Source organism: Phyllopteryx taeniolatus, chromosome 13 (assembly GCF_024500385.1).
Source record: "Phyllopteryx taeniolatus isolate TA_2022b chromosome 13, UOR_Ptae_1.2, whole genome shotgun sequence".
NCBI classification, from domain to species: domain Eukaryota; kingdom Metazoa; phylum Chordata; class Actinopteri; order Syngnathiformes; family Syngnathidae; genus Phyllopteryx; species Phyllopteryx taeniolatus.
This window is the reverse complement of record NC_084514.1, coordinates 3,391,279-3,404,420: the sequence shown is the minus strand read 5'-3', so window position 1 is coordinate 3,404,420 and position 13,142 is coordinate 3,391,279. Positions and strand designations below refer to the sequence as shown.

The following is a 13,142-nucleotide window of genomic DNA, read 5'->3' as shown; positions in this document are numbered from 1 at the left end:
CTTTTTATGTTGACGCATCACGAAGAGAAAACATGGAGAGTTTCTTAAAGGGCCACACGGACGGACGACACTGTGACACCTTGCCCGGGCAACCATGTACATACAGTACATTCACATGTGCGTACATGTCAATAGTATGTAGTACGGGTCATTCCACAACTGGTGCACAATTTAGGCAACAACATTTTTGTTAGGCTAACAGCATTATTGCCTGAGTCTTTTTTTTTTTTTTTTGAGTCACAATATCAACAAAAAATACCAATGTACTTGCTAAAAATTGTTTTTTTTTCTTGTTTTGTTTAAAATCTTAATCATCCATGTCATGCTAATTAGAAGGTCGAATTGAGGCAACGGTATTCTTGTTTTTTTTCCCCATTTTGTTTTAACTTTCTCTTGTAAATTTAGCGCCGAGTCATGCAGCTCACCTTTTTTTCTCTTCCTCTAGATGGCTACAAATTTTTTTTTAAAACAATTACAATAACCCAAAAAGTGTATTTTATGTGTTATATTTGATTTGAAGTTAGTCACCAAGAGAGCAAAAAAATAAAATAATTAATTTTTTAAAAAGCCATTTTAGGGGTTGCTCAAGAGCTATTTGATATTTTAATTGATATTTCGGAATCACTTTTACTACAGTTAAATGTTGTCTCGCGGCACGGTGGAAGACTGGTTAGAGCGTCAGCCTCACAGTTCTGAGGACCCAGGTTCAATCCCCGTCCCCACCTGTGTGGAGTTTGCGTGTTCTCCCCGTGCCTGCGTGGGTTTTCTCTGGGCACTCCGGTTTCCTCCCACATCCCAAAAAACATGCATGAATTGGAGACTCTAAATTGCCCGTAGGCACTGTGAGTGCGAATGGTTGTTTGTTTCTATGTGCCCTGCGATTGGCTGGCAACCAGTTCAGGGTGTACCCCGCCTCCTGCCCGATGACAGCTGGGATAGGCTCCAGCACGCCCGCGACCCTAGTGAGGAGAAGCGGCTCAGAAAATGGATGGATGGAAATGTTGTCTCAGGATGCTTATAATTTATGCAATTAGTGTATATTTTTGAATTTGGATTATTTGAAATTCCATCGGGGCGATCAAAAATGTCCAAATCTGGAATGGCCCGTACATCGTGTGGCTTTACATCCTGTTCTGCTGCAATGTCAGGAAGGGTTCCAGAAGCTTCCATATGTCATGTGCACGGAAGTATCAAGACATTTTATGTGGGAAAGGTAATAGAGTTGGACTTTTACATTTAAAATTAGCCTACTGAGGCAACAGTACTCAAGGAAAATGTTCTATAGAGTCATGCCACTCACTCACAGGACACTTAATTAGGTGCACCTGCATTGATGTAATACATATTTACAAAGATAATTGACAAACACACTGTCAGAGAGGTACTAATTTAACAAACTGTAAGGTAAATGTAAACACTTTTGATGCAGTGCAGTTCTACGACCCCAAAAACTAAGATCTGTATTTACAATATTTCCTTTGTAAAGGCAGCAGATTTTCATCTGGATCCCATATTGGATCCAAATAGATTGTGTCAAAAGCAGTATATGTTCATTGTGACTTACTGGTAGTGAGGAGAAGCGGTACGGAAAATGAATGAATGAATGAATATAGATGTTTCTGTAATGTAAGGCAAAGAGTTGGTGAGAGAATGCAAGGTGATGAATGGATTTATTTGTTTATTTATTTTATTTTTTGCATGGACAGCATTATTACTATTAGCTTTGTAACAAAAACAGACATGACAATATGGAACACCATCAATCAACAATTATTCAAAAGCACTTCAAGCCACTTTTTATCAAGATGTAACAAATGTACTAAAAAAATATACTTTTTTATGGCTTGTTGACAAATAGAAGTGTCTGCCCAATCATTAAGTGAGAAATTAAACAACTAAGTACACTTTTTTTTAAATCTATCTATTTCTAAAAATGTCCCTGTGAGCAAGCTGTTTTGAATTTCAACAAATTATGACATCACAATAGGGGTAATTCACTAAATAACTAACATAATAATACAATTCTTCCACATAGTTATTTAAAATGTCACATTAGGTCAAACTATTATACTACAGGTATGTTGCACTAATTGGTCATATCTGATTTGAGCTGCAGCTAGATTTAAATCATTTGATGGTTATCTGACTATATGCCTCATCTCACCACAATAACAGATTGTTAACTTTAGCACAAATGTTTAAGTAATAATAAACTCAATGCTAAAGGTCCTTTAAAAGAAAAGAGACAAAAGAAGTTTGCTTATTGGCTCCATTCTTCTGGAAAATCACAGGAATTCTTTAATGGAGGAAAATCAAAACAAACGTTTCTTTTGGAGTGTTGATCGATGAATTCCCATCATTTGCATTTTAGTAATGGCTTCAGCAGATAAACCTGCTCTTTAGTTCAGCTCAGGCCAAAAGAGAGCAGAAAAAAGAGGAGTTGTTGGTTAAAATTGAAGTGCTTACATGCACTTCTCAGAGCAACTTAATTTTTTCCACTAAAATCCCATTTCACTTACAGGAATTAAGTAAAACATTTTCCTAATGAAGGTGAAATGATTTAAAAATAGAGCATGGAATATAGTTAAATCCTTTTTATCAGTGTATTTAGTTCACAAAGTCAACACACCAAGTAGATGGTCGTTTTCGTGTGCTCCCTCACCCTAACTGGTGATGGTCATGTGGCGCGTCAGTTTTCCCTCCTTTCATATTTGCAAGCTGTCAGTCAAAGCAGGAAAAAGCACAACTGTAATTACATTATTCATGGCCACATTCCATTTAGGGTGCAAGCAACCTTAGCTTCATGGCTTCCAGCAGCACTTAATGGAATGGAGCCTTCGCTTACGTGACTGTGCAAAATATCCAAAGGGAACAGGTTCTTTACTGTGGAGCCCCAGACGCCCATGGGGTGGAAAAAATGGGACACAATACATATATAACGTGTGCACAAAATGCTAATTGCCACGAAATACAAATTTGGGACCACAAAATGCAAAATTGTGGCCATGAAGTAGGTGTGCCCAAAATACAAATTAATAATTTTAATACCATCCTTTGACAGTTGAGTAAGCGATTTGAGTGCAAAAAGTATTTTGTGCGCACGACATACCCATTTCATGGTCACACGTTATATTTTGGCCACAAATGAGCATTTTGTGCATATGTTTATATCTACATGGTGGCCAGAATTTAAAACATTTTACCCCCATGTCAGAAGTTCAACACTATAATACAACTAAAATAAAGTAAAACTAATGGAGTGGGAACAGGAAGGTGTTTGTAGAGCAACATTGTAAGCGAGAAGCAATTAATAGGTTTAAATGTTGTGCATAATAGGTGCATTTATGTTAGCAACCGCTTGGTAAAATGAGTTTGTGTATTTGAGCTTTTATTAATTGTATTGCTCATTGTACTATGGGTCTATATGGTTTCATCCCACACTCTTTGCCATCACACAAAAAAACACGGAGCCAAAGGGGAAAAAAAAAAACTGATTGAGACTATACAAGATCAGAATAATTTTACCTCTTGACCCCATCCAAAACAGTACTTTGTTGTTTACTACTAAAAGAAGCCCAACAAGTGTTCAGTTTCAATGTGCATTGGATTGTTTCATGAACAATGTACAATCATGAGTGGTTATGATAGCAATGGACACCTGGAAGGCTGGAAAAAGTCAATATTGATCGTTCTGGTTTGATTCCAACAGCAGGACTCGGCCCCAAATGTCCTGGAGCGACACTAAAGCTCAACCAAATCCCTCTGCATACTCAAACTCATCTGTGTGCTACTTCACTCTCACAGAACTGTAACAGGAAGAATGTTGTCCTATAAATGGTAAAAGGACAACTTGATTAACTTGACACATTATTGCCATCTACCTAGCAGAGGTACTGAAAGCAGTGGAAATAGGAGTGTTAACAAAAATCAGTTTCTTTAGCCCGCAGGCACTGGAAGAAGGAAGAGGGGAAGAAAAAAAAAAAAAAAAACCCAACCATTAACATTGATAAAAATATTTCCAAACGCTAATAGAATTTAATGAAGTGACAAATGACTTATGTAACAGGAACATTTTACAACTGCATTTCTGGAATTTCAGTAATTAAAGTAATTGCTTGATATGAAGGTTACTTCGCACTGATGTGTTCAGACTACAGGTGTTAACGTGGCATAATTTCATGTACATAAAACATTAACAGAGATTCACAAACATGATGTAGGTCAGCGGCACTGATTAGTTAAACAAGTTAAGGCCGTGAGGCTGTGAAGAAGTGTTTCTCGTGGACGAAATTGCACTCTCACTCATTGATAAGAGCACTTCTCTTTCTCTCTCTCTCACTTGAACATGGCATTGAAGGATCGTCCGATAATAAGGCGGCGGATTTCACTCGTGCCTGCGCCGATTTCATATAGCTTTGCGTCCCGCAGGTAGCGTCCCACGGGGTAGTCATTGATGTAGCCATTACCGCCTGGTGACAGAAGAGTGACACTGATACAGTTGGAAAATGTGGCCTTGCTCCATGGTCGTGGAGAAGTTGTGTGTAATAAAAGAGCTTGAGATGTTTAATTGAATCATTGCATTGCCTGCATTGGCTTGTGTCTGTTCGTTAGGCTGTTTGATATGCCGCTTTTTCATTGCACAGTACTGGCACGGCTCGGTTGTTTTCCACTTCAAAATATAGCATTCTTCCCAGCTCCTTCCCTATTCTGGGTCACCCTTTTGAATAAAGTTTTGGCCTTCCCATTCATCTGGGCTTGGGAGGAGCACTGAGCTGGGCTGGCTTGCGCCCTCGGAGGCCAGGTAAATTTACAACGCCTGGTATTCCAAGGTGGTTTCCCATCCAATTACATTGAAGCCCCAGACCAAGTAGTATAAATGTATCTTTGGCCAATGGAAAAACTTCGATAGGAGAGTAGGTACCATGCAGTGGAAAAGCGTCATTCCTGGTTTATAGATGGCGATGTAAAATGTTATGAAAAGATAAGTGGTCTTCCAATCCTCACCATAATGTCCTTTATCAATAATGGAAGAAAATACTGCAATATTGACGACAATTTTCCTATTAAATATTTATTACATTTCAATAGCTTAGCTCAAAATCAGCCCACACCCACTTTTCTCTCCTGTGTGCTTTCTCTCTTGATTTGTATGGAAGGCCATTAAGGCATGAAACTAGTTAGTCTGAATTCATTGCACCCTCTGCTGGTTGTGTCAACTAGTAAAATCTATTATGCCTCTTTTGCAGTAAGACAAATAACACACAACCTCATGATATGAAGGTTCAATCAATTCAATTCACCATGAATTGATTAAAAGATCAGGCCCATCGCTTGCTTGTACATAGCAATACGTGTACAATCACTCTGTGCATAAGTTCTGTCTCTTTTTTTTTAACGACAACCTAAAATGTCAGGTGTGAAATGTCATGTTCATCTTTCTACCAGCTCTAATCTATTAGTTGCATGAAGAGACACACCTCCCCGCCTTCCTAATCAAGTCACTCCGCAATCATTCATTCATGTGCACAATATGCTTAACTATTAGAGCAACCAGCATCTGATTGACGCAATTGTTTTTTTTAATGTCAGTCGCAGTCCACATGTACTGTATGATTCTCATTTACCTTGAGTTCCTATTGTTGTAATATTGTATGGTACTTGATGGTTAATGATAAAGCAGAGGTCTTATGACTCACCCAAACACTGAATGCCATCCAGCGCGACCTGGGTGGCGTTCTCGGCACAGTACAGAATGACTCCGGCGCAGTCCTCCAGTGGCAACACAAAGCAGAAAAATCACTGTCAGTTGTCAAGTGTTGTTGTCAGGTGACGATATTAGCCAGACCAAGGCTAAAATGAATGTCAAGATCTAAAGAAAAACAGACTTTACGTTTGAAATTAAATATTAATATTATATACACACAGTACACTATGGTATGGTGACAGAAAAAAAACAAACCTTATTGTTTTTTGTAAGATGATGATGGTAAGAAAACCGGTAACACTAACACCAGTTGCAACCAAGCAACATTCTCTGGAAAAAAATGTGTCTCAAAAATCAAACAAAACTTAAGTTCAACACATCATTCTGACATGACATTATGAAACCTCAGCTCAGTCAACATCTCAAAGGATTAATGCCATGATGCCATTCTCTGAAAACAGATATACACTGTGACCCCAATGATTATGCACATAGGATTTATGTAAAACATTTTTTTTTAAATGAAATAAAAACGTACTTTTTCTGGGGAAGTTTTCACATATGTTGTTTCTCCAGTCTTGAGATTAACGATATTGATTTCAGGTTTGATAATTAGTTTCCCTGATGAGCCTAATCCGCTCTATGCGGAATGTCACGTGACCAACGCAGAACACGGAATAGCTGACTTCCTGTGTATGCTTTGCTAACGAACATAACTAGGATTGATGACATGATTGTTTGAAACCGAACAAAAACTTTCTTTATGGCTGGTGTCTTCGGACAAAGTTAAGCACATGCATGTAAACATGAACGAAGCCCAAACACCTCTATTGTCATATTCGGTGGCTCTGTGGTGACCAAAGTAACCTATGTAAAATATTTGGAGTTTCTAACTGACCATTTTGTGCCATAGTACAACAAGAAGAACCTTGCCTTCCACAGTAAAATCATTCTCATCCAAGACAACACAGCAAACCACACTGAAGAAAATACCATTGGCGCTGTAGCTGCTAAAAGGAGAAAACTTATAGTGTGGCCACCATCATCCCCTGACCTCAACACTATTGACAAACCCATGGAGCAAAGCGAAAAGAAATGTATATAATGGTGGATAGCAATATACCACCAAACAGTGATTCTGAGAGGCAATTATCGTATCCTCAATTGATATTTTGGCAGAATCTATCCATGGATTTAAATTCAACAGATGAGAGTAAAGGTGAACACATTTAACTTGATTTTGGAACAGAACTTGGTTTTCCAATTAACTCAGTGACAGAAATGCGCAACTTATCTACAACCCTTTTTTTTTTTTTTTTTTTGTGCAGAATACATTTTTCGTAATTTCTTCTTGTCAACGTTGTCATCATTGTAGTTTTGTTCCATAAAATCCCAAATACAGTATTAAAGCAAATAAAATTGTTAATAAAATAAAAGGAATTATCTGTAAATCACACTGACTAGGAAATAAGCAAAAACAGCATATGTCTAATAATTTGGACTCCAGTGTAAAGTTGATTCATTTCAGTGGTACCTTTAAATGCAACCTGGTGAAAGTATTACATCACTGTGAGGTGTCTTCAAAGGGTGAGTAGTTCTACTCCAATTTAGTGGGATTATATAGAGTTAACTTCTTATACTTCTATGACAGTTAAAAATGTTACAGTTAATAAAGGTTTTATGGTGACGACTGTTTGAGCCTGGAATTAATTCACTTCAAATTATATCTAATAAAATGTACAAAAAAAAAAAAAAAAAAAATAGTGTTTGACTTCGGTGATTACATTGTAATTAAGAACTTCTTTTTCCACAATATTATGTACACATGCATAGTCTAATGAGAGCCAATACAAGGGCTGTATTACAAACTACTTTTTTTAACGATAAGACTCATTCATGGTTGACATAGTAATTCAATAGTTTGTATTATTGTAGTTTGCAGTGGTATAGAATTCTGGATTTTATTATAATGAGCAGGGGTACCTAATATTGTGGATGGTAATTGTACAGATGCTCAAAAAGAAGTAGATGAGAGGCTGACCATGGCACTAAAGTGTCCTTTGTCACAGGCCCGGGCCACGTTGTACAAATATTGCCGACAGGAGCTCAACCTGGTGTACATGTCAGCCATCTTGCCTTGCATCAGCTGTTTGAAAGACAAGCATTAGGTTCATTTCACTCAAGGGCAGATTCCAACAAATTCTTATGTGCTCATTGTAAGTGGTTTTTTTCCCTTGTATAAGAAGACAAAAAAAAACAAAAACATAAAAACCTGAAAGTGTCCAATCTTCTCTCCGAAAGCTTCTCTAACATGTAGGTAGGGAATTGCAGAGTCCAAAACAGCTTGCATGATGCTGAACAGAAGCAATTCCGTTCAAGGCTACCATCTACATTTCAATACACAAGGTCAAAGCCAGTCAGCGTTAACCCATTGAAGTACTGACCCAACAGGTCCAGCTGCGAGTACCAGCCTCTCCAGATCTAGACCGCTCATCATCACATAGACCCCTTTGTTTAATGGACCCAGGATGTTCCCCTCTGAAAACAACAACAAAAAACATGCATGATTAAGAACCAGAAGCTTTTTTCTCTCTCCTCCATCACACGTGCTTCTTGGACGCACACCTGGGACTTTGCAGTCCTCAAAGATCAGCTCACAAGTGTTTGACCCCCTCATACCCAGTTTGTCCAGCTTCTGTGCTGTGGAGAAACCCGGCATCCCCTACAGGACAGGAGCACATAGAAGTGTGATGTGTGATGATCACATCAATAAGAATAGTTGCACTAAAACGTCATTCGACCCACCTTCTCAACAATGAACGCAGTGATGCCTTTCTGATAGGCCTCTACGTCTGTTTTAGCGTACACAATGAGGACGTCGGCGTCTGGTCCGTTTGTGATCCAGAACTTGTTACCGTTCAGAACGTAGTAGTCACCTGGAGAACAATACAGATAGAGATAAACAGTGTGGGTCACAAGGGGGAAAAAAACCCCAAAACAAACAGAGTGAACCCCCGTTCGTCACTGGGGATACATTCCTACCCACCCGCAAAAGGTGAAAATATCTTATATGAGTATGGCCATTGTGTTTGTGTTTTATTGTTCTCCCAGTGTTCAATAAAGGGCTGAAAAGGGCATAACAGTAAGTGTTCTGTAAAAACCCATGAAAAATGATCACTATAAATCACAGATTTCTACGATATCATGGGAATTTCTGCGATAAAAAAGATACATTCCACTCCCCCCCCCAAAAAAATCTGTGCTGTAGCGTGCTGGGATATAGAATGGGAACACTGTACAGTGGAACTTCTGACGTCAAATACCCTTGATGTCGCCCAATTTCAAAACATTCGAGAATGCCAAAACTTCCGTTTGAACCACTGTTATACATTACAGATGATGTCAGCATATTGTGCAAAACCTGAACTCTGAAAACATGAAAGTGGTTCATTCTTGGTACAGTATGTGTTGTGCTTTTTTTTTTTTTTCCCCATAGATGGATCGCCATCATGCATGCGTCACACAAGAACACTCATGAGAGCTCAGTGCGGCGAGTATAAAAAGGATTAACTCTGCCTGTTGTGTTTTTTTTTCTTTTTTTTGTGACACTTGAATATACATCAGGGGTTACATCAAGTCAACAGACTCACTTTAAAGCAGTAAGACTCCTTTACAGTGTTTTTTTATGTGATTAATTTTTTTTCTACACATACACAATACGAATGAGAATGTTAAAAAGTGAGATGGCGTGTTGCATTTGTAACTATTATGCCTTTTTTAATGCAAGACTTGAGGTTTAGTTTTAAGCCTAAGGAAGAGTGGTTAACTTTGACACTTGCTGACAATCAAAAGTGTTAAAATAAGACTTCAAACATTATTTGGACAGATAATGAAGGTATATGATGAAAACAACATTTGTTATAGAAAAATAGAGGTTCCACTGTTATGTCAAAGACTAGACTCTGAGGAATCCTACCTTGCTTCTTCGCCTTGAGTTTCATGGACACGACATCAGAGCCAGCGTTAGGCTCACTCATGGCCAAGGCGCCCACATGCTCTCCTGTCATTAACTGCAAATAAACCACAAATCTCAGATAAACATTAACTTTCTTTTCCTACTCCATTCTTTAACCAGTGTACGAACCTTTGGCATGTACTTCTCTTTCTGCTTCTCGTTGGCGTGGCGCACCATCTGATTGACGCACAGGTTGGAGTGGGCGCCGTAGCTGAGCGCGATGGCCGCCGACACACGAGATAATTCCTCCATAACGATGACGTGTTCGAGGTAGCCCAATCCAGTGCCTCCGTATTCCACTGGAAGACATACAGAGTGGAAAAACTCACTTATTAACAACAGTAAAAAAAAATAATAATAAATAAAAACACAATGAAGTTCCCTTCATGATTGGTCAGTATTCAAACTGTTAAAGAAGCTGAATAAGAATGGATGTACCAGGTGCAGTAATGCCAAGCAGCCCCATCTCACCCGCATCTTTCCAGAATTCCTGACAACATAAGACAATAAATTGCAATATGCTCATCATCATCGTGCCAACCTTCTTGCACTATAAAAGCGTTGAAACTCACCCGCATCCCTGTAAACTCATTCTTCTTGTCTATCTCCTCAGCATGGGGCCCAAGTTTTTCTGCACAGAATTTACGAACACTGTGCCTGAGCTGTGCAAGACAAAGGGAAAAAACATTAATTTATGACATGTTTATCAAAAATTATTAGGATACCACATTTTCTGATTAAGTGCCTTTATTTACTCAAAAGCAGAGGACCAGGCAAGGCATTTATTATGGGGGAGGGGTTTATTTGTACAAATGTACGCTGTCAAATTAAAAGTATGTGTTTCCAGATTTTATGAGGTTTTCCTTTTCATCCAAAACTCAAGAAAAATGATTTTTCAGAACCAAAACAAACATCCATCCATCCATCCATCCATTTTCTGAGCCGCTTCTCCTAGCGAGGGTCGCGGGCGTGCTGGAGCCTATCCCAGCTGTCATCGGGCAGGAGGCGGGGTACACCCTGAACTGGTTGCCAGCCAATCCCAGGGCACATACAAACAAACAACCATTCGCACTCACAGTCATGCCTCCGGGCAATTTAGAGTCTCCAATTAATGCATGTTTTTGGGATGTGGGAGGAAACCGGAGTGCCCGGAGAAAACCCACACAGGCACGGGGAGAACATGCAAACTCCACACAGGCGGGGACGGGGATTGAACCCCGCACCTCAGAACTGTGAGGCTGACGCTCTAACCAGTCTTCCACCGTACCGCCCCAAAACAAACAAACAAATTAAAAAAAGAAAAAAACAAAACAAAAAAAACATTTTGGGGAGACCATGTTTTGCAATGGACAGTGACGAAATGTTTCTAATAAATTTTCAACAAAAATGACACCCGATTGATTAAGTGTACAAAACAGCAATGGAACATGCAACAATAATTACAATCAGAATAAATATCTATCCATCCTCTTACTGCTTGCCCTTAGGGTGACGAGTGACTTGGAGCCTATCCCAGCTGGAGCATAGATTTTAAGCCCCGACCTCAGAACAGTTAGGTGGATGTGCTAACCAGTTGGCCATCATGCCACCACTTACAAAGAAGCAGAAATATGACTTAAAAGTGATGTTTTGGCAATAGTGCCTCAGTTCTGAGGTTCTGGTTTCAAATCTCACCTCCGGTCCTCTTGTGTGGCATTTGCATGTTCCCCCCATGCTTGTGTGGCTTTTCTACAAGTACTCTGTCTTTCTCACGCATTTCAATAACATGCGTGTTAGTTAGGTTCACTGAATTTTCTCAATTGTCCATAGGTGTAAATGTGAGTTTGAACGGTTGTTTGTCTTAGGACAAGCGCTACAAAGGATGGCTGTCTGTTTGCAACAATTCATCCAAGTGGAGTCTGTGAAAACAAAGGCATGTACTGGTGCATCGCAATAAATTAGAATATCATACAAAAGTTCATTTATTTCATCAGTTTAAAAAAGTGAAGCCCGAGTATTGAGATGTACCTGATTAGAGGATACAGTCTGCTGCCACGACATTAGGTTATGTACACATGCATCTAGGATCCAACAAGTATAACTGTATAAAATAAAAGATAAGAATGCTCACTTTTATTAACAATGTTATAGATTATTTTGCAACATTTAGAGGAAAACCGCCTCTTACTGTGATGCAAAGATAGGAAAAAGTGCATTCTACCACCATGAAATAATTATGATTTTGAAACAGATGCATTGTAATCTAATTTTAAATGCCTTGCGAGGAGCAGGGCAGACTGTCATCCAATCAAATGCTAGTTATGAAGCCCACCCACTCCGTGTCACCTTGCTGTAAATGTTTTTATGAACATGAGCTAGTTGGCTATATTTTAATACGTTTCCCCACAACGACACAAATGAGCAATAGTGTTGTGCTAGGACGGCTACTCTCCAAGGTCTCGAATGTTAGTGTGTTTAGCAGTTATGTCACCTTGTCACGCGTTCTGCGTTCATAATTCGTCTTCTATTGCCAATAAAACTCCTCACAAGCAGCCAAAAGTTAAAAGTGACTCATATCTTGCAGCAAAATTACGATATTTGTAGTGCTAGCTTGCCCCATGTGGCTAACCTGGATCTGCTCGTCTGTCAGCCCGTTGACCACATCGTCCACCGGGATAGCAGCCCCGGCGCACCCGCGCCTCGCCAACGCGGGAATGAATAGCTTCGGACCCAGACGGAGAGCGCTTCTGACGGCAAACATGGCGTCCGTTCCCCTTTGACGTATGAACGGATCGAGTGATATCAACGCGAGCGTCCCCGGAGAGAAGTATTCTCGTGCGGGAACACTGGAGGTCTCACTTTTTCAACAGTACATCAAACCTCAGTCGAAGCGGCTTTTCTTCTACGGTACATAAAGATAACAGTTGGGTGGAACAGGTGGATAGCAGTCAATTACCGCCATCTGTAGGATGGGATGGGTAATGATTGAAAATTGGGTTGTTCCCCCCACCCCCACTTGCATTCTAACTAATACTATTAATAATGTATGTTTGCATTTTTTAGTAGTAGTAGTAAAAAAACTAGGTATTTATGAAAGTATCTATCTATCTATCTATCTATCTATCTATCTATCTATCTATCTATCTATCTATCTATCTATCATTTGTTTTTATATTATTATTATTATTATTATAGTATTTGTATTAGTGGTTATATGAATACAGTCGGCCTGCTCCGAACTTTGATCCAGCCCACAACCGAGCATTTACATGATTGGTGTCAAACTCAAGGCCGGGCGCCACACATAGTATGTGGCCGTTGAAAGGGAATCATGTGCGTCAACTTCCATGATTCTGGCTAAAATCTACAAACATTTAAAATTGTCATATGTAATAAATGATAACGTTGAGGTGTAAGTATTTTTTTGTTACCAAACCCAATAGT

The 13,142-nt window shown here is 39.3% G+C and overlaps 1 protein-coding gene across 2 annotated transcripts; it reads right to left on the bottom strand.

Annotated features, from left to right (window-relative positions):
* Positions 1 to 1,661: 1,661 nt before the first annotated feature.
* ivd (isovaleryl-CoA dehydrogenase) lies at positions 1,662 to 12,611 on the bottom strand. Of its 2 annotated transcripts, none has more exons than XM_061795461.1 (12): positions 12,328 to 12,610; positions 10,292 to 10,381; positions 10,158 to 10,209; positions 9,849 to 10,018; positions 9,681 to 9,774; positions 8,510 to 8,640; positions 8,330 to 8,426; positions 8,149 to 8,242; positions 7,977 to 8,058; positions 7,746 to 7,850; positions 5,697 to 5,769; positions 1,662 to 4,469 (listed from the first exon to the last, which is right to left on the bottom strand). In XM_061795461.1, the coding sequence occupies exons 1-12, from the start codon at positions 12,457 to 12,459 to the stop codon at positions 4,336 to 4,338; spliced, it is 1,254 nt and encodes a 417-aa protein (XP_061651445.1). In that variant the 5' UTR covers positions 12,460 to 12,610; the 3' UTR covers positions 1,662 to 4,335. The 2 variants fall into 2 exon arrangements, 1 of the variants encoding a protein (XP_061651445.1); XR_009791540.1 differs by having other exon boundaries at positions 4,394 to 4,469; positions 5,697 to 5,869; positions 12,328 to 12,611.
* Between the last annotated feature and the right edge of the window lie 531 nt (positions 12,612 to 13,142).